General features: G+C 38.8%; 2 protein-coding genes across 7 annotated transcripts in view; one reads left to right on the top strand and one right to left on the bottom strand.

The window, feature by feature from the left end:
• Positions 1-17838, top strand: part of ptpn11b (protein tyrosine phosphatase non-receptor type 11b) — a 44339-nt gene that overhangs the window by 18937 nt on the left and 7564 nt on the right. For 3 of the 6 annotated variants that reach the window (XR_013303144.1, XR_013303145.1, XR_013303143.1), the window contains exons 10-16: positions 129-260; positions 826-980; positions 1160-1227; positions 1339-1490; positions 2229-2329; positions 2891-3021; positions 10729-10996. Coding sequence is in view for 2 of the 6 variants with exons in the window: in XM_077608943.1 (XP_077465069.1) it covers positions 129-260; positions 826-980; positions 1160-1227; positions 1339-1490; positions 2229-2329; positions 2891-2978 (696 nt within the window). In the remaining 4 variants the exon portion in view is untranslated. Of the gene's footprint in view, positions 1-128; positions 261-825; positions 981-1159; positions 1228-1338; positions 1491-2228; positions 2330-2890; positions 3022-4100; positions 6731-10728; positions 10997-17838 lie in introns of those variants that run through there. The other 3 variants (XM_077608943.1, XM_077608969.1, XR_013303146.1) reach the window with 2 other exon arrangements.
• On the bottom strand, positions 8251-15920 carry rnf223 (ring finger protein 223). The gene is made up of 2 exons (XM_077608998.1): positions 15770-15920; positions 8251-9927 (listed from the first exon to the last, which is right to left on the bottom strand). The coding sequence occupies exon 2, from the start codon at positions 9867-9869 to the stop codon at positions 9150-9152; it is 720 nt and encodes a 239-aa protein (XP_077465124.1). The 5' UTR covers positions 9870-9927; positions 15770-15920; the 3' UTR covers positions 8251-9149.

Here is a 17838-nt window from a genome sequence, read left to right as displayed (position 1 = left end):
GATGCTTGAGTGGATGTAGCTCTTTATTTTGTCTCATTCCTACAAACATTCGCCAAGCCGCCCTCCAACCATCGCTGCGTAACCCCAACCCCTATAATTACGACCTCTTGCTTCTTCTTTCAATTCAGAACAAATGTGTGTGTTACTGGCCCAACCTTCACACCAGCGTAGAGTTTGGAAGAGTCCTGGTGAGAAACGTGGACGAGCGACCCGCACAGGACTACATCCTGAGGAAGTTGGAACTGACCCGTCTGGACCGGGTAGGGAAAGCTACGCCCTGAATAAGCTCTGACACACTGACCTATGGTCAGATTATCTAACCTATTACACAAAATCCTTATGCACGTGTTTGTGCTTATGTGGAGATTTCTTACTGGCTCCCAAAGATATAGTCAGCGGATGCAAGCAAAGCCTTCAACACGTAATTACAATCACTTGTAGACAGAAATATTTGTAACCTTTTCCTAGATATTATACATATACATCTTATAAATAATAAAGATGGCATTCAAAAAGTGAAAATTGGCAAAGCTTAGACAATAACGCACTTATAACTAACTTATATTCAATCCTCTTTACTATCGACTATACTTTGCTTTGTTTTAATACCAAATTGTCAATGTTTGAAATGCAATGAACTTCCTAAAATCTTGTCATTCATTCTGCAAATTTTGAGCTGAAGAAATGACCTGACCAAGCATTTCATGTCAAATTTTGCCACCTTTTCAATTGATCGTTTTTCTACAGAGGCAATTTCTATGATGACTACTTAAAGACCAGGATGGATCAAACAGCCTGTCTTTGTTTTTACCTTGTTCCTCTCAGAGGGAACCACTGAGATACATCTGGCACTACCAGTACCTGAGTTGGCCGGACCATGGAGTTCCCAACGAGCCTGGTGGGGTCCTGTGGTTTCTCGAAGAAATTAACCGGACCCAGAGGAACATTCCAGAATCAGGGCCCATTGTCGTCCACTGCAGGTACAAGCTAGTTGCCCCACCTTCCATCGTTTGACCACAGCTAACCTGACGTGAGATTTAAGATTTCCATGTCTCTCCAAAATGTCAAAATTACTCAATTCTATTTTTCACTATGAGTTCCAGTGGCTGTTTTCTTCACACATAGTTTGTTTAACCTTTCGTTTTGGTTGTTCCCACAGTGCTGGGATTGGCAGAACTGGCACCATTATAGTCATTGACATCCTCATTGACATTATAAACCGCCAAGGTAGGATCATTTTTTTTAGAATTCGTTATAACCCTTCATGTAAAGGATATTCGAACACAAATAATGGGGCAGCATGCATAGACAGATCATATGTGTTTTTGTGTGGCACAGGCCTTGACTGTGATATTGACATCCCCAAAACAATCCAAAGGGTACGCCAACAGAGGTCTGGCATGGTACAGACCGAGGCTCAGTACAAGTTTATCTACATGGCCGTGCAACAATACATAGACACTGCCCAGAAGAGACTAGAAGAAGAGCAGGTAATTTGCTGGTTGGTTGTCAAACACCACTTCTAAAGTTTGAAAATACAGTCATACCTCTACTTACGAATGCCTCTAGGTACGAAAGTTTCAGGTTACAAATTTTTTATATGCAAATGGTTGACTCGAGTTACGGTAAAAGTTACGAAATCCCCCAAAAAGTAAATCCATTTCCTTATCCGTTATTTTATTTTGAATTTCCCTAATTAAGCGATTAAAAACTACTGCAACGTGGCACATATTTTCACACACGCACACACACAGGGCACACGTAAAAGTCTAAAATGTACTACAAAGTGGATGGCTTTCGGCCCTGGTAGAATGGCCTCTTGGCGCCATCTGGCGGAACAACATGGGTATTACATCTATAACGGTCGCAGAGGGAGATATTTCAGTGGCGCAGGGCACCTTTTCATATGCTTTATTTATTTTAAGACATTAATAAATCATTTCCTTATAATTTTCTCTCTTTTTGTGTTTCCTCACATCTTTCGTACAAAATTGGGACACTTTGACCAATTTTAAAGGGTTTAGTTGGTAGTTGTGTGAGGACCGAGGAATGAATTGGAGAATTTACATATAAAGTACACCTACTTACAAAATTTTCAAGTCAAGAAAAAAGTCTTGGAACCAATTAATTTCATAAGTAGAGGTACAACTGTGATCACAAAGTACCGAAACATGTTATGACAGCTAAAGCAGCAGTTTTACAATCTAAATGATGATGTCTCTTTGCAGAAGAGTAAGATGAAAGAGAGAGAGTACTCGAATATTAAATATCCTCCAATGGCTAACTCAAGGTCCAAACTCAACCTGGCCTCATCACGCTCTTCATCTGTGTAAGTACAACTTGGACTTTAATGAGTACATTTTCAAGGAAGGGAAAATCACAGGCTGGTGGCCAGTCAATTGCAGGGCTCAAGTAGATGGACAACCATTCACGCTAACAATAACACCTCGTTGCATAATTTTGGAATGTGGGAGGAAACCGGAGTACCCAGGGAAAGCCCATGCAAGTCCGGGAAGAACATGCATACTCCACACAGGAAGGTCCGGACCTGGGATCAAACCCTTGATCTTAGAAGTGTGAGGCCGATGCGCTAACTACTCGGTCATTGGCCCGGCTGCTCTTACTCTTGATCAAAGAAATAAATCTTGTCAGTGCAAAAGGTTTAGTATATTTTGTTAATGTACGTATGCTTCAGCTTTAATGAATCCATGCAGTTATAATTTTAGCAATTTAAGCTGAGTAAAATTGAATATGGGTAAATTGAGAGTAAATTAACGATTAAAAAAAAAAAAGCTTTTAAACAGCGCCAAGTTTAAATTGGCATTAATCAGGATCTGACGTGTGAGTGCAATTTTATTGATGTTCTTATTGTCCCTTCCTGTCATTTCAGCATGACAAATGATGATTCGTCAAGTGTGTATGAGAACATCAACTTTAAAACCCCGCAGACCTCTTTCAGCAGTAACACCAGGAGGTAAAACTAGTGCTGTGGACCTGCAGGTCTATCTCCCAGCTTTTTCTGTAAGTACTCATCATTTTTGCAATTTGGTTTGGGGGAGACTGCATAAAAAAAACATAATGAATTTGGCCAGGCTTTCTAATTGTTCCCATTCGAGTATTCCTTTATTCGGTTTTATCAATTTTATTATCATAACACTCCATTTACAAATTGTTAATGCTACCAACTAAGTCTCAATTTTACACAAAATACAGAGGTAACAAAACAACACTAAAAAAATGTCATAATGAGTTGTATTTTTTTTCTTTTCCCAAAATTGCTACTTTCGCGACTCTAAGTCTTTGTTAGTATTCATTTTCAGTCTTTCTCATCCAGCGATCCCTGATTACGGCTTCACCTCGTCCAGGACGTCTGACAGTTGCGTCTAATTCGGTGTCAAACGTGCGGCCGTGGACCGAAAGTGGCCCGCTAGGGATACAATCCGGCCCGCAAGGTTGTTCTGCCTGATGGACACTGTAGCTCATTCAAACGTTTTGACAAGGGCGCTACAAAACCAGATGTCTTTAAGTTGTATGATCAAATGCATGCACTACTGCACTTTGCTCAATTTCCTATCCGCAAGCACATACGTTCATTCTCCCCCTACCATCAATACAGTGTCCTCAATGGCAGCCAATCAGTTAATAAGGAACCCTAAAATGCCCCAAAAGTATCTTGGAAATGCCCAAAAATCAGCAGGAACCAACACATGAACAAGAAGCATCCCAGAAAGCCCCTCAAAATCAATAGGAAATTAAAAGAATAAGAATACAAACGGATGCAAAATGAACTCCTTGCCTGCTCTTCGCAATTATGGATGTCCAATTCACTTAAATGAGCTGTGGACACTCATCTTTCAGTGCCATTCCATCAATGGCACTGAAAGATGAGCATTAAACATCCAATGAACAAATGTTCATTTGCCCCTCCCAGTCAAAATGGATTGTATAAGTTAACTTTTTGGGCCAAAAAATAAAATGGTCCAGGCTAGACGGCATCTAGTCGGTATTAATGTGGTCTGCAAACCAAAGTGAGTTTTACACATCCCTTGTCTAATTCAAAGAGACATCAGCCTTGAACACCACTTGTCTGTTTCCTTCAGTCTCAGCAGAGGTCATCTGTTGCTCAAAGTACCGCCAATGATACGGGGGCAGTATCTCGATGCGCAGCTTGAAGCGCTCTAGAGTGTTGGCGACACTCTGGTGATCCCAAGCGGGACCTCGGCTTCTGGAGTTAATTGTCCAAAAACAAGGAGGACCTATACCCCCTCTTTTCTCCGGTTGTGCTGCTGCCTCCAGAGCCTTTCCCTCGCTTAATCAAGTGCCTTGTTGTTTGGAATAAAGCCGTTATATCTTTGCTCTTACTTGGAAGACGGGTGCGCAACCAGGCGTTGAGACGCCGCAAAAATGTGGAATTAAAGCCAAGAAAAGGTCAAAGCAAGGTCAACTCACAGACATCCTTGGTTGAGGTTACTGCTGTTTTTTTCCACCATCTTATAAAACAGGGAAGGGGTACTATTTGTCATCTAGACACTGCTTGTTATTTTTTTCAGTTATTTACAAGTTTGTCTTTTATTATATTGTTTCTTCACATAACTGTTTCACACTGAATGTCGAAAGGTTGTGTGTGCAAGCCTGTCACAGTTTGGAACTCGTTTAGAGTTTGTGTTTAGGTCAACGCTTTACTATATCGACAAGGACCAAAATGGTAGCTGACACACTAAAAGCTTGCGTATTTGAATGTACGTAATGTCATCTAAAGGACTATTATTGCCAAACTAAAAGAAATAATCCATCAATACTCATCCAAAAATCAGTATGACAAGAGAAAATATATATTTTTACCACAACATTTGTCTGTGAGAGGAAAACAAGCTATAATACTATAATAACAGAATAAAATGTATTATATTTATGATAAAAGAACTGCTTTGCAAAATACAATTTCTCACATGGAAGTAAATGTGTATTTTTAAATTCTAAATGAATAACAGTCCTGCAGTATCATGAGAATTAGGGAGAATTAATTTTTACTATAAACTTGGCCATTTCCTGGAGTGTTAATGCAATAGTAGCCTGATTTTGAAGAAGCCACCTCTGGACTTTGTTTGACTTATCGTCTTTGTTAATCATCACGTCTGATGCGCTTGAACATCTGCCCTATCCGACGAGGGAAAGGCAATGGCGATTAAAGCGCACCAGATGTCTATCTACCCGAGATTGAAGAGTAAATTTGTCTCCAAAAAGTAATTTAGACAACAGCCGTAATCCTGGCTTGATGATAGCTCTCCGCATAAATTTACGTCACTGATGCGATAAGAGAGGCCGTGGAAGCGTTCCTCTCTTCGTGCTTTCAGATAGTTTTATACTCTGCCAAAATATCCTTTCAAAAAATCAAGTGCATGCGTGTCAGTGGGACGTGACCCGGTTTGTGTGAAAAAGAAAGTAACACCAACTTGAAGGTTAAATTCCCCCAATTTGAATCAACATAAAATTGCATAAGCCTTCTCTGTAAATTCTGACTTGCAAAAAAATAATCAAATCAAATTGAATCATTTTTGTCAGCCCAATATCTATTCAAATAATTCAAATTTTAATGACAATGCAACACAACCTGTATTTCAAAGACCTCTAAAATTGACCTCTAACTAAAGAATTTCCTTTTGTTGTATTCCATTTTTTTTAAATACATTTTTATCTTAACTCACTGTCTTGACCTGACCACAGTTTAGCTGTTTTTTTCCCCATTTAGCCAACGAGTCAAATATACATCCACGTATGGTAAAGGTAAAGAATCCGTCAGCTTTTTACTATCTCAAAGATCATTCAGGGGCCTGATTTAAAGAGATGCCAAATAGCAGGTGACAAATTGCTTGTTCACTCGAACAGATTGCGAGCAAGCTTTCTTTTGGGACTGTAACGAAGACGATTGTTTCAATTATCTGACAGCTTTTGCACTGATGGTTTTCACCATAGGACATTTGGGCGAAAACCACAAGCGCAAAGTGACGCTTCAAATGATATTTGAAGTGGTGTGTTGCATTTATTCACTCATCTTCCGTACCAAACCCTCCACAATAATAATGAATACTAGCTAACCTTGTATCTTCCAGTCCCCTGTGATTTTTGTCCTTATATTTAAAATGATTAAGTTGACAGTGTCTATTGCATTCACAGTCATTTTGTCTTTTTTTGTTTGTTTTTTATACAAGTTTGCTACACACATGGCATTTCAAGAAAAGTCCCTCCCCCTTTTATCTCCAAACTCTGGGCCATTTATTGACTCACTTGGAAATGATTTGTTTTCTTTTTGTATGAATGTTGTTACACTGTAGATCTCTTTGATTTTCTTCCGCTCTGCCTCTTTCTTTATGACATGTTGAATTATCAATACTTGAAAGTGTGAAACTGTTGAATCTTTGACATTTGTATGTTGTTGTTTTTTCCTCAAGTGTTGAAATGCTCATCATTTGAATGTGGCAAAAGTTTCTGTTATTATTGTCGTTAAGTTACTTCAATTTGAACCAGTGTAGATGGAGGTTTGCTTGTTCTCTCTTATTTACTTGAACATATTTCTTTTGGTCCCTCGTTCCTGTTTCTTTCCTTTTGGATGTCGGGAGTGAGTCGTGCGTGTTGTTCTTGCACTGGCTTCTGCTCAGATGCCTTCTAGCTGTACAGGCTACCTTCGGATGCAAAAACGCTCTGCTTTGTTACAATAAAGCTGCAATTCACATTGGGTGGGATTTTCTTGACGTTTTGGCTGTAGGTGGACATTTTCTCTTTGTTCTGTTTGTTTCAGCAGTGTAGTAAATATAACTAAGTATATTTTGACATGATTTGCTGGCAATCAATTCAACTGACTACTCAACATAGTGGGCTGGGTTAGCCTCCAGCACCCCCTCGAATGTTGTGACGATAAACGGTATGGAAAATGAATGAATTCATATTTTGCCATATCCTTATAGCGCTGAATTATTTTGTTCCTTGTAGCCCTTAACTCATTCATTGCCAGTTCTGGAAATGAAACCCATTTCAACTGGGAAGGCTGGTATTGAGTGATCACGTTTCACTGCCATTGACGCTGGTAGACGTCCAATCTGACGATTCTAATTGTGGTTTTTATCAATGCGTTTGTCCTACTCCCATGCAGTCTCTCTCAGTTTATTTATTAGCCATTTATTCGTGCTCTTGACGGTTATCCTTTAACCACGTTCACACTCTCATCCCACTGGAACATTCAGGAAGTTGTCCTTTTATTACAATCCCCTCAGCGACTTGTGTTATTAAATCTTATCAGCTGCTTGTCACCGTGACGGTCTGCACAGAAAACCCCCTTTTGCTTCATACGGGAACTCATTATGGGTACTTCCTGAGAAGGCCTGTGTTGTGTTTAGTCAAGGGTTCAAGGTTCGTTGTGGGAGGGAGTGTTAGTTAATGACTCTTTTACCATGAAACATTTTCCATGAAATTTAGTATCTTGCTGTCACTTTGTTACTAACGTCACACTCTCTTGATCATGCCGTAGTCACAATTGGAAGTTAGATGTCACCGATGCCCGTTTGTTTGACTTGCAAAATGGAAACTTTTTTAACCTTTAAAGGGAATTCTGTCTTCAAAAAAAAATACTAAAAGATATATATACAGTAATCCCTCGATTATCACGGTTAATGTAACCAGACACGGCCGCGATAAATGAAAAACCATGAAGTATGGTCACCCCTATTTTAAAATAACTAAATTATAATAATGATAATTAATATTTTTTTAAGTAAGTGAATTAGTATTTTTCATTTATTTTGATTTCAATAACACCATAATAATCAGAATTCCGTGATTAGCCGCGCGGTGTCAGGATGTTGGGGAATAAAGCACAAAAAGCCAATCACAAATATCCAACGCAGCATTGTATTCCTCGGTTTATTTATTTAAAAAAAATGTCAACTAAACAATGTGGAAAAAAGTTTTTACAATTTTAAATTTGTAGCAATAAAGTGAAACTATTTGGGCCTCTGTGAACAACAAAAAAGTCTTACAAGTACATGCGCCAGGTTTGTTTAATACAGTGAAGATGTTTAAATGGTTCCTCTCCAGTGGAAAGTATCCTTGTAAATCTATCTATTGCTAGATAGACAACTTGCTTGCAATCAGTTATCAATTTTCATTAAAAAAAGAAAAAAATATATATATATGTATTTTTTAAAATGAAAATTCATATATATATATATATATATATATATATATATATATATATATATATATATATATTTACAATATACCGTTCATGTACACATTTTGTATATTCTTTAAAAGACAACAGTAAAATAATATTGTTTCCCTAATGGGTTTAATACAAAGTATCAATCTTTCAATAAATTATGTCTTGTATTCTACTACCACTAGATGGTGTCACATTTTTAGCTACAGCAGGGGTGTCCAAACCTTTCCCTCTTTGCTTTGCTTTTTTTAATTTTTATTTTTTTAATTGAACGATGCCAGGGCCAACTTGAAATCCTTACACTTTCCTTTGTTTAAATTAAATTTATTATAGAGCACGAATATGTATGCGTGTATTTTTTTTGAAGTATCGGAGCTGGATAAAAGATTGTGTTTTTTAAATGCAATTATTTTATCTTAATTTTCAAATCCGAAAATTTTGGCTGCCTTCGACGTCTATTCTATTTTGACATGGAGGGTTGGCAGTGATCATTCATTCTGCCACCATCAATGGCAGTGAAACACGATCACCCAAGTCATGTCGGTAAATGAGCCAAGTATCAAAAGCAAGAAAATAATCCAGCGGCATAAGGATATTTAAAAGAATACTGAAATTCTACACTATTTCCTGCATAGTTTTCAACATTTCAGATTTTGACCCTTGAGCTAATGGAGGGAATTGTTTAAATGACTAGCTCTATTTAGTGTTGAAGTTTAGAATTGCAATATATAATTTAAAGGATAAACTCACCCTATTTTTAGACACCACTGATCTGCAGGTATATATACATTATATAAAAAAAAGCAGAGCAGCCTGGTGAAGGCATGTGCTACCCAAAGAAAATCAAATATAAAATGCTTCGTACATCCCCAGCGGAACAATTTACAAAGCATGAATATTTCTTTTCCGCCAAAGTCTCGCTAGGCACTTTTTCTTTCTAGTCTGTCAGATCCACAGGCCTGTTAAACGGGTTCAATCCGGCCACCGTCGCCGCGGTGGCGACGGTGCGGTTTTGCTGGACCATCTGCACACATCTGAAGTTCCCGGTGCTGAATACGCACTGCAGTGGCCACAGCACCACAATGACCAGCAGCACCATGATGACCACAAAGAGCATCATTCGTTTCCAGTCCGCCAAGCGGTGCAGCGGACCCAAACTCTGAGGCGGGGTCGGCGGCCGGGCACCGCCACTCTTGTGGGCGCCGATGTCGATGCAGACGCACAAGACCGAGAGACTCTCGGACGCCGTCCCGTTGCTTTTGTAGCACAACTTCTCCCCGTCCAGCCACACGGGCTCCTCCCGCTGCTGGTGGCCCGGCAGCTGGTGCAGCAACTCGTGGTTGGTGGGCAGAGAGGGGGGCCCTCCGTCAGGCAAAGTGGTGCCGTGGCGACAGAGAGGGCAAAAAAGGCTCGTCGGCCCCGCGACGTTACTGTCGAGGTCGCCCGGCGAAATGGCCATGAGGCGGGAGAGGCACTCCAGGCAGAAGGTGTGGCCGCACTCTAACATCTTGGGCGTTTTGAAGACGTTGTCGTATGTGTTGTAGCAGATGGGGCACTCCAACTGGATTGCCGTGGACATCTTCTTTTGCCGTTCCCCAGCAGAGTCTTGCACCTGCGGGTCGATTTGCGTGTGCCAAAACTGCAGAGACGGCTCCATCTTTGGGAATCCGGTCCAAACCGATGCACTCCCGATATGTACGGACTCCTAAATCGCCCTGCAGACAACAGAGGAAGTATCTTAGTTTAGTATTAGACGTAGTCATGTCCCCATTCGTTACTCGTTTTTGGAGTATCGGATTTGGTCACAATGTCCGATCCAGTTTTCAGCACTATCGTATTTTTTCGTCTGCTGTGATACTGTGATCGGCAAAACATTTCTTAAGAAAAATTGGATCCGTAGTCAAAAAGTCACTATCCGGACATCCCTAATTACACGTACTTCAGATTTTAGTTCAGCAAATTAAAGATGCTTTATTTTCAATCGTGTGTAATTCAACTTGCTTTGAGCATGACAATGAGAAACACTGAAAGCTTTGATTTCGAACATTTCTTAAGAACAACAAAATGGGAGAATCCACTGCATCTCGGTGCATACAACATATTACAGTGAAGTAGCAAACATGTTATTGATTGTTAAATGCTTTGTAGTCCGGTTGTAACTGTCAAACCTCATGGTCTAACGGTACACCGTAAATCTTAGCTAGATAGGAATGTACCTCAGTTTGAAGGTCACGGTTCGTTTCACATTGAGTTCAGTGAACAAAATTTTCAAAGTTTAGTGTAAACAGTAACCGATTCAATGACTTTCATTGGCAAGACTCTTGCCTTTTTTACTCTTCTTGCATCCATATTTGCAACATTTTTATCCACAGAATAGACACATTGAAACCGTCAATACATTCTTCCTTTAGCTTTTTGTTTTTCTGGACTTTTTCTATCTGGGTCTTGCGGATGGTATTTTGTGCCACATCATGTGTAATCTCATCTCATTTTCTGAACCGCTTTATCCTCACTAGGGTCATGAGGGTGCTGGAGCCTATCCCAGTTGACCTCGGGCCAGAGGGATACCCTGAATTGGTGGCCAGCCAATCGCAGGGCACAAGGAGACAAACAACTATTTAGAGGGTCCAATCAGCATGCATGTCTTTGGAATGTGGGAGAAAACCGACGAAGGCCCGGGGAGAACATGCATAGTCCACACAGATGACCTGGATTTGAACCTAGGACCCCAGAGCTGTGAGGCCGACACCCTAACCACTCATCCGCCGGGCCGCCATGTGGAATGTAAGTTGCTAAAATAATTCAAATTCAAATACCTTGACTCTCAGAAGGGAACATGAACAGTTTCCCCTTTGCTTTTACGGAATTAACTACAGCTATTTTAACATTTTGAACAAATGTGACATAATCTGCAAAAAGACAACAATGCATCAATCAATACTTTTAAAGACTTTCTTACAAGTGTTAATGTGTACAGTTTACTGTACCATTATAACAAAGGCCTGATTATTCCTATGCCCACGCAGCACTTATATTTCCACATCTTATAGATTTACTCATTCCCTGCCATAGACAGCAATAGACATCCAATCCATTTGAACTGGCAAATCTGTCAACCACAGCCAATGAGGGAAAGACTATTATGGCATGAGATAAAATTCCACTCGTGAAGGATGGCTCTGGGACGCAACAGAAAAATGCAAAAACTACAGGCGAAGAATGAGTTATGGAAGTGAGTCGGACAAACATTTTGCCGTTGCTTTGCCTTTTTTTAACAAGCGTGGTAGTGCAGCTTTGAGTACTGCTCATAAATACGTACTGTTATTTTCTATCGTGTCTATTGGAAACGAAACCTACACCATACACACGTTCCGTCAAGGTTTGAAAAGCACACAGCAGGTTTCACTTAACTGCATATGAACACACCGACCGGTCAATTTCATCCTAATTAGGGTTGAAAAAAACTCTTTACTATTGGTGAACACGCTATAATTATTGCACATATTTTACAATGTCTTTGTACACCTTAGCATGGCTCTACTTTTAATCCTCAACTGAGGATGCATTCAAATGATCCTTTTAAGAGGTGGCGCCCATGTACTGTATGTAAGTAGGGTTTTCAAAGTAGCCTGTGTAAATAACAACACTGGCTCGCGTTGTCCGAACTCAGTCAAGTGAAAGCAGTTGTGATAGCAACTCAATCTGACCTTTGATGTCTTTTATTAACACCGGACTCCCCTTTCACTTATTTACTGGCCGTGCCATAAGGTAACCCTGGCTGCACATTCTGATCACCTCCAATACCAAGTCTTTCAAAAAGTCTGGCTTAATAAGATTAATATTGTCATATTTTTTGGACTATAAATCGCACCAGCCAAACACTACACAAATAAGAGTATAAGTCACATTTTTGGGAAACTGAGAACAAACACACATTAAAGTAACAATAGTAGAATGGAAGAATGAATGTTAAAAAGGCATCTTCTAACAGTTTTCCAGATAATTATAGCCTAAAAAAATGAAAATAAAAAAAACATAACTGGCTGTCGGTAGTGATAGAAAAAAAAAAAAGAAACCATAAAAGTCACAGATCTAGACAAACTATGAAAAAAGTGTGACTTATAGTGCGGAAAATATGGTACTTGCACTACACTATATAAAGCAGTGTACATCTTGCCAAAGTCGACTTTTTTAATTGAATTGGAAAATAAAACTTTTCATTAAATGAACCCATGCGCAAAGTAGTATTATAAGACTAAAATACTATTCAAATGATTTTTACTGACTAAAACTGAAAAATATTTAATATGATTGAATCAAAGGTTTATTGAATACATGTATTTTTCTTAATTTAACTCTAAAACTATTGATAATACATTCATTCCTTTTCTGTAGCGCTTATCCTCACAAAGATCGTCGGGGGTGCTGGAGCCTATCCCAGACAGAGAACATCCTGAATTTTTGGCCAGCCAGTCGTGGATAATATTGGATTGGATAACTTTATTCATCCCGTATTCGGGAAATTTCATAAGCATTTCTTTCAATTACAGGCTTGTTATCATCCATTTTCCCTTGATTTCTTACCCTAACTTTAACCATGAAATCCCATTGGTCAGTGACCTTCTGGCTGTCATATTTACTTTTTATACTGCAGCCCAAGGTAACTTCTCATGGCAATTTAACTCCCACCTTGAAGTAGCGCCACAAGGCTTATGTACACATGCAACAACCCGATTCACTTTTTCACAATAGAAAGAATTTCTTTTCAAAAATCAGGCTAAACGACTGGCGTTGAAACAAAATTCAGGTGGCAGATATTTAATCCTGTTTACTCAAGGCGTAGTCGCGACTGACAGCAGAGGAAGCCACGATGTACTCTAGCAAAAACACTTCATATTTTCATTTGGCCCAAAATGCTAAATAGTATACAGCACAGTCAAATATTAACTCCAAGGACTCTCGGAGGCCAATGTTTAAGCCCCTTTCAGTGATATTGCTTTGTTTTATCACCTGCACGTGTTGTTGTGCACCCCCACCCATCACCTGTGCCACTGACCTACAGACACACACTTAATTTTTTTTTTTGTTAAACTTCCTCTTGTGTTATCTGAGCTTGTCGGTTAAACTGTCGAAAGGTAAAGCTCACTCTGCCTGTTTTTCAGCACTGTTAGAACTTGATCCACCCTTTTTGTTTTAAGGTCTTCAACTTTATTAGGTAGCAGAGGGGGGAGGAAAAAGTGGGGTCAAATTTGCACAGCGCACAGAAGGTAAACATGAATCTGCCGCTGGAACTAAACGTGCAGGCCGAGGGATTAGGCAAACGTTTAAGTAGTCAAGACGAAATGATAAACAGTTGGGAATTATACTTTAAACGGGAGGCTGCTTAAACACTAACATTTTAGCGAACAAAGTTAATGGGAGGTGTAGTTAACCATTCATCATAACATGTCATATTTGTACCATGTGATTCAACTCTTTTGTACTTAAATGGTTTATTTAGGTTGTAGAACTTTATCTTATATATTGATCCATCAATCAATAAATATAAAAGTATATACAAAAAACTGATTTAGTTATACATGTTTTAGGGAATATTACTCCCTTAAAAAACTCCTTATAGAAATCATATTGGCATTTGAATTTTTCAATATATAAATAAAATGTAATCCTCTATCAAGAAACAGACTTTATGGTCACTTCAAAATCTCTTTATTACTTACTATCTTTTATTTTATTCTTTTTTTTTACACTTAAGACCTTGTGATTATTGTTTTATTTATTCCATTGTTAAAAGTTATTTATAAATTATTATCAAACTAAGTTAATTAATTTAAAATGACTGAAAACATAAATTGACGTTGATGAAAGCCCCAAATAAGAGTCGAAAGTTCAACTCCTTGCCTGCCATTGACACTGATAAATGTCCAATTTGCATTGAAACTGGAATAACTGGCTTTCAATGCTCATGTTTCAGTACGATTGGCGGTGCTAGAATGAATGACTGTCCATTAGCCCCTCCCCGTCAAAATGGACGTCTAGCGCCGTCAATGGCAGGCCTTGAATTCAATGAGTGCCATGTAAAGGTTAAAAACATATTAATTAATGAGTCATAATTCATGCATGAGGGAGTTAACTGTGAACTTGAATCTCTACTTTGTATTAATTTAAAAAAAATTTTAATATAGTGCCACACTTTGCTTGTAGAATACAACACACAAAATGTTTTGTCTTTGTGTAAAACACGGTGGAGCTCCTCTGTGTTTTGCGTGAGTGTTGTGTAAGCAAGGTCAAAAATGTGTCAAACAAATCTTGATTTGTGGTTTAGTGGGGGGGGGGGGGGGGGAAACAAACTTGTCTATACAAATAACTGTTCAGTTAGTGTTCGGGGGCGTCCACAAACTTTTTTTTTTCTGAGGGTCAGAAAAGGACGCAGTGGTAAACTAAAAAGAAAAAGAAAAAAAACAGTCACTGTCAGAACTCCCACTCAAAATGGATTGGACGCCTATCACCAACAATGCCAGTAAAAGATATTCACTCAATGCCACCTTTCCCAATAGAAATTGATAACTGTCAAAGGTAGGGAATAATAAAGGTGCTAAGAAATACTACAGCAATTGACTTATTTTATAGACCACATTTTTTTAACAAATCCATCAAAAAAGGGGTCAGAAAAGGTTTGAAAATGAAAAATAGAACCTTTCTCGCCTGCCTTCGCCAAACCCATTAAAGAAATACGAAAATAGAAAAGGTCACACCCAGAATGACTGATTTTTTTGTCGGTTATATCCATATCTTAATATTTTTTGTTGTCGTGTGACTGTCCTGAAACGATTTTTTTCATCATGATAATAATAATTTATAGCGGGACATAGTTTCGACACCCAGGTTATAGCGCAATTTCCATATTTGTTGCACTATTTATGGCCGGGCCTCCGACTTATACTCCAATGGGACTTATAGATTTGTTTTCCTCCTAAAATATGACTTCTAGATTTTGTTTCCTCCTAAAATGCGACTTATATATACTTTTTTCCTCTTCATTTTGCATTATTAATCATTATACAGTACACAAGTTAACACACATGGTTGACTTATAAGTTTTGAATTTAAAAAATCGATGATGTTGTAGGTTCAAATCTCGACTTCCATTTCTTTCACCTTACAAACACCTTAGGTTCACCTTGCAGCTTCTTTAACTAATTGCTGCTAGACGTCCAATCCATTGAAACCAGGCTGTGAATGCTCATCTTTTAGTGACATTAAAGTTTCTTATTCTCATACAATCAGTCCCGTCATCACACGAGCGCTCTCATCATTCCTCCCCATCATTGGCAGCATCACATAAAAGCAAACTAAGGTGCAATCTTACAACATGTGCTCTTCTCGCATTTCACACACTTTGATACTATTACTTCAATTTTTTTCCCGACAATTGCTGTCAAAAACTACTTTTGTGACAACTCAAAGTATCACACACTTGTTAAATATGTACCCTGATCTATAAAAACCAAGTTATATTCAAACGCATAGTACCAACAACATTCCAGGATATTTTACCTGATGACAAGCTGTTCTCTGGTGTCCCCTTACAAGTAAAGAAGCAGCATATTTCTGCTCCCGGAATAGTTTTTCTCTCCCGGCCTCTTTTGTTGGCGGTGACTGGAGTCAGTAAAAAGTGCGTCCTTCCTCTCTTGTATGCTCGGTGACTATCACCTTGACTGCCCTGAAAACTCCCCCTCTTAGTATTTTATGCAAATGCTTCCAACTGTTTCTCTTCCTTGAGGTGGCGACTCGAGGCGGGGAGGTCTTAACAGAAATACACATTGTTTCCCTGCAAGCTGTATATACTGCAATCTCTTTCTTCCTTCCCCACCTCTTCATAATACACATAAGGACCTTTATGCATATTTATGGCTTTGCTCATAGAACAAATCCAAAACATTTACAAGCAAATATTGGATTTGTGCCAACCCTTGTATAATACAGGTATGGAATTTCTAGCGTGGCCAAGTTGACGCTACCTTAAAAGACCCTGTCAAGTCAATTCAGCGATGAGTTTCTATATGCAGTAGAGCAAGGGTGTCAAACTCGGGTTGGTTCGCGGGCCACATTAACGTCAACTTGATTTCATGCGGCCCGGACCGTTTTAGATATAATATTAAGATTTTTCTTAATAAATGGATTTAAAGAACTGGATTAAAAGCCCTGAATATTCAGTTTTTTATAGATCTAAAACAATGTTTATTTTAGCTTTTTATATATATTTTTAGATTTTACAAAATGATTTTTGAACTAAAAACACACAAAAAAAAATTAAAAAATTACAATTATTGATTTAAAAGGGGGGGAAATCAGGAAATTTAAGATACATTTATACTCTTCATTTTAATTTGATCCTAAAACAGGCAGTCGGCACTCATGATTTACTTTCCCGGGCCACACAAAATGATGCGGCAGGCCAGATTTGGCCCCCGGGCCGTCACTTTGACACATGTGCAGTAGACGTACCTGTATGCGGTATAGTATTAGAACAGTGGTGTCCAAAATATGGCCCCAGGGCCAGTTTTTATTGGCCTCCAAACCATTCCCAAAGTTTAATGGACGAGGCCCGCACATGAAGCTTGAGCACAGCCTCCACTCTGTTGCACTTCTCAGTTTCAACACTAGATGGAGCTACTTATCTAAACTTTATTTTTGCATTTAGCTAGGACGGAGTGATTCGTCTTTGTGTAGCAAAAAAGCAAACATTTGACAAACAGCTGTAGAGGGAAGTAAAAAGCTAGGTTGAACATTTCGTCAAATTTCATCTGTATGAGACAAGTGATAGCAGAATAATCTCGATGAGTCTCATTTTAATGTAATATACATATAAAAATGTTCTGTACCGCTTATCCCATGCCCCATCTGCAAATTAGCTACTAACGTGATGCGACATGAGGGATAATCTAGACAAAATAGTTTTCTGAGTGTGCCCCCAATTTGATGGCACCCTAGGCGCTTGCCTACACTGCCCATTGCAAAAACCAGGCCTGATCCCAATGTATGTTCTGATAGTCATTAAAATTGTTTTGAATTACTCATTCCATCCAGGAAAATGAGAATCCCGAAACTGTTCAAACAATGACAACTTTGTACGCCGCAGTGAGTGGAAAAAAAATGTAATCATTGCCACAATTGTATGTTCTTCCTTAAAGCCATTACACCATACTTTCAACCCTACGACTGGATTATTCAGTAACTTTAACTCATTTAATGCTGTGTCATATCAACAAAGAAATATTTGGGTGCGCTTCATCCCGGCCGCTTCGAGGAACTACTGAAAAATGGCTCTGAGATTCCTCTTCCTAGAATAACACTAGCTTGGATAAAATCCTGGTTTTATATTAAATAATTTGGCAGGAGGAGTTGAGTAAAAGGGATGCGCATGAGAGGAGAACGTGTTTACAGAAGGACTGTCGAATCTTAATGTTATCCAGAATTATTCATCTGTATGTCCTTTTTTTTGGCTTGAGCTGTGACGTGGTAGTTGAATGCCTAAATGGAACAAGTTTACAACCCACCAAGGCTTGTGTTCAATTGACTTTATATCACACCAGGCCATCAAACTTATCTTTATGGTTTTGCAC

The sequence above is a fragment of the Stigmatopora argus genome, chromosome 1 (genome assembly GCF_051989625.1).
Source record: "Stigmatopora argus isolate UIUO_Sarg chromosome 1, RoL_Sarg_1.0, whole genome shotgun sequence".
In the NCBI taxonomy this organism is placed as follows: domain Eukaryota; kingdom Metazoa; phylum Chordata; class Actinopteri; order Syngnathiformes; family Syngnathidae; genus Stigmatopora; species Stigmatopora argus.
The sequence above is the reverse complement of the archived record's forward strand: the minus strand, read 5'-3'. Positions and strand labels throughout refer to the sequence as shown.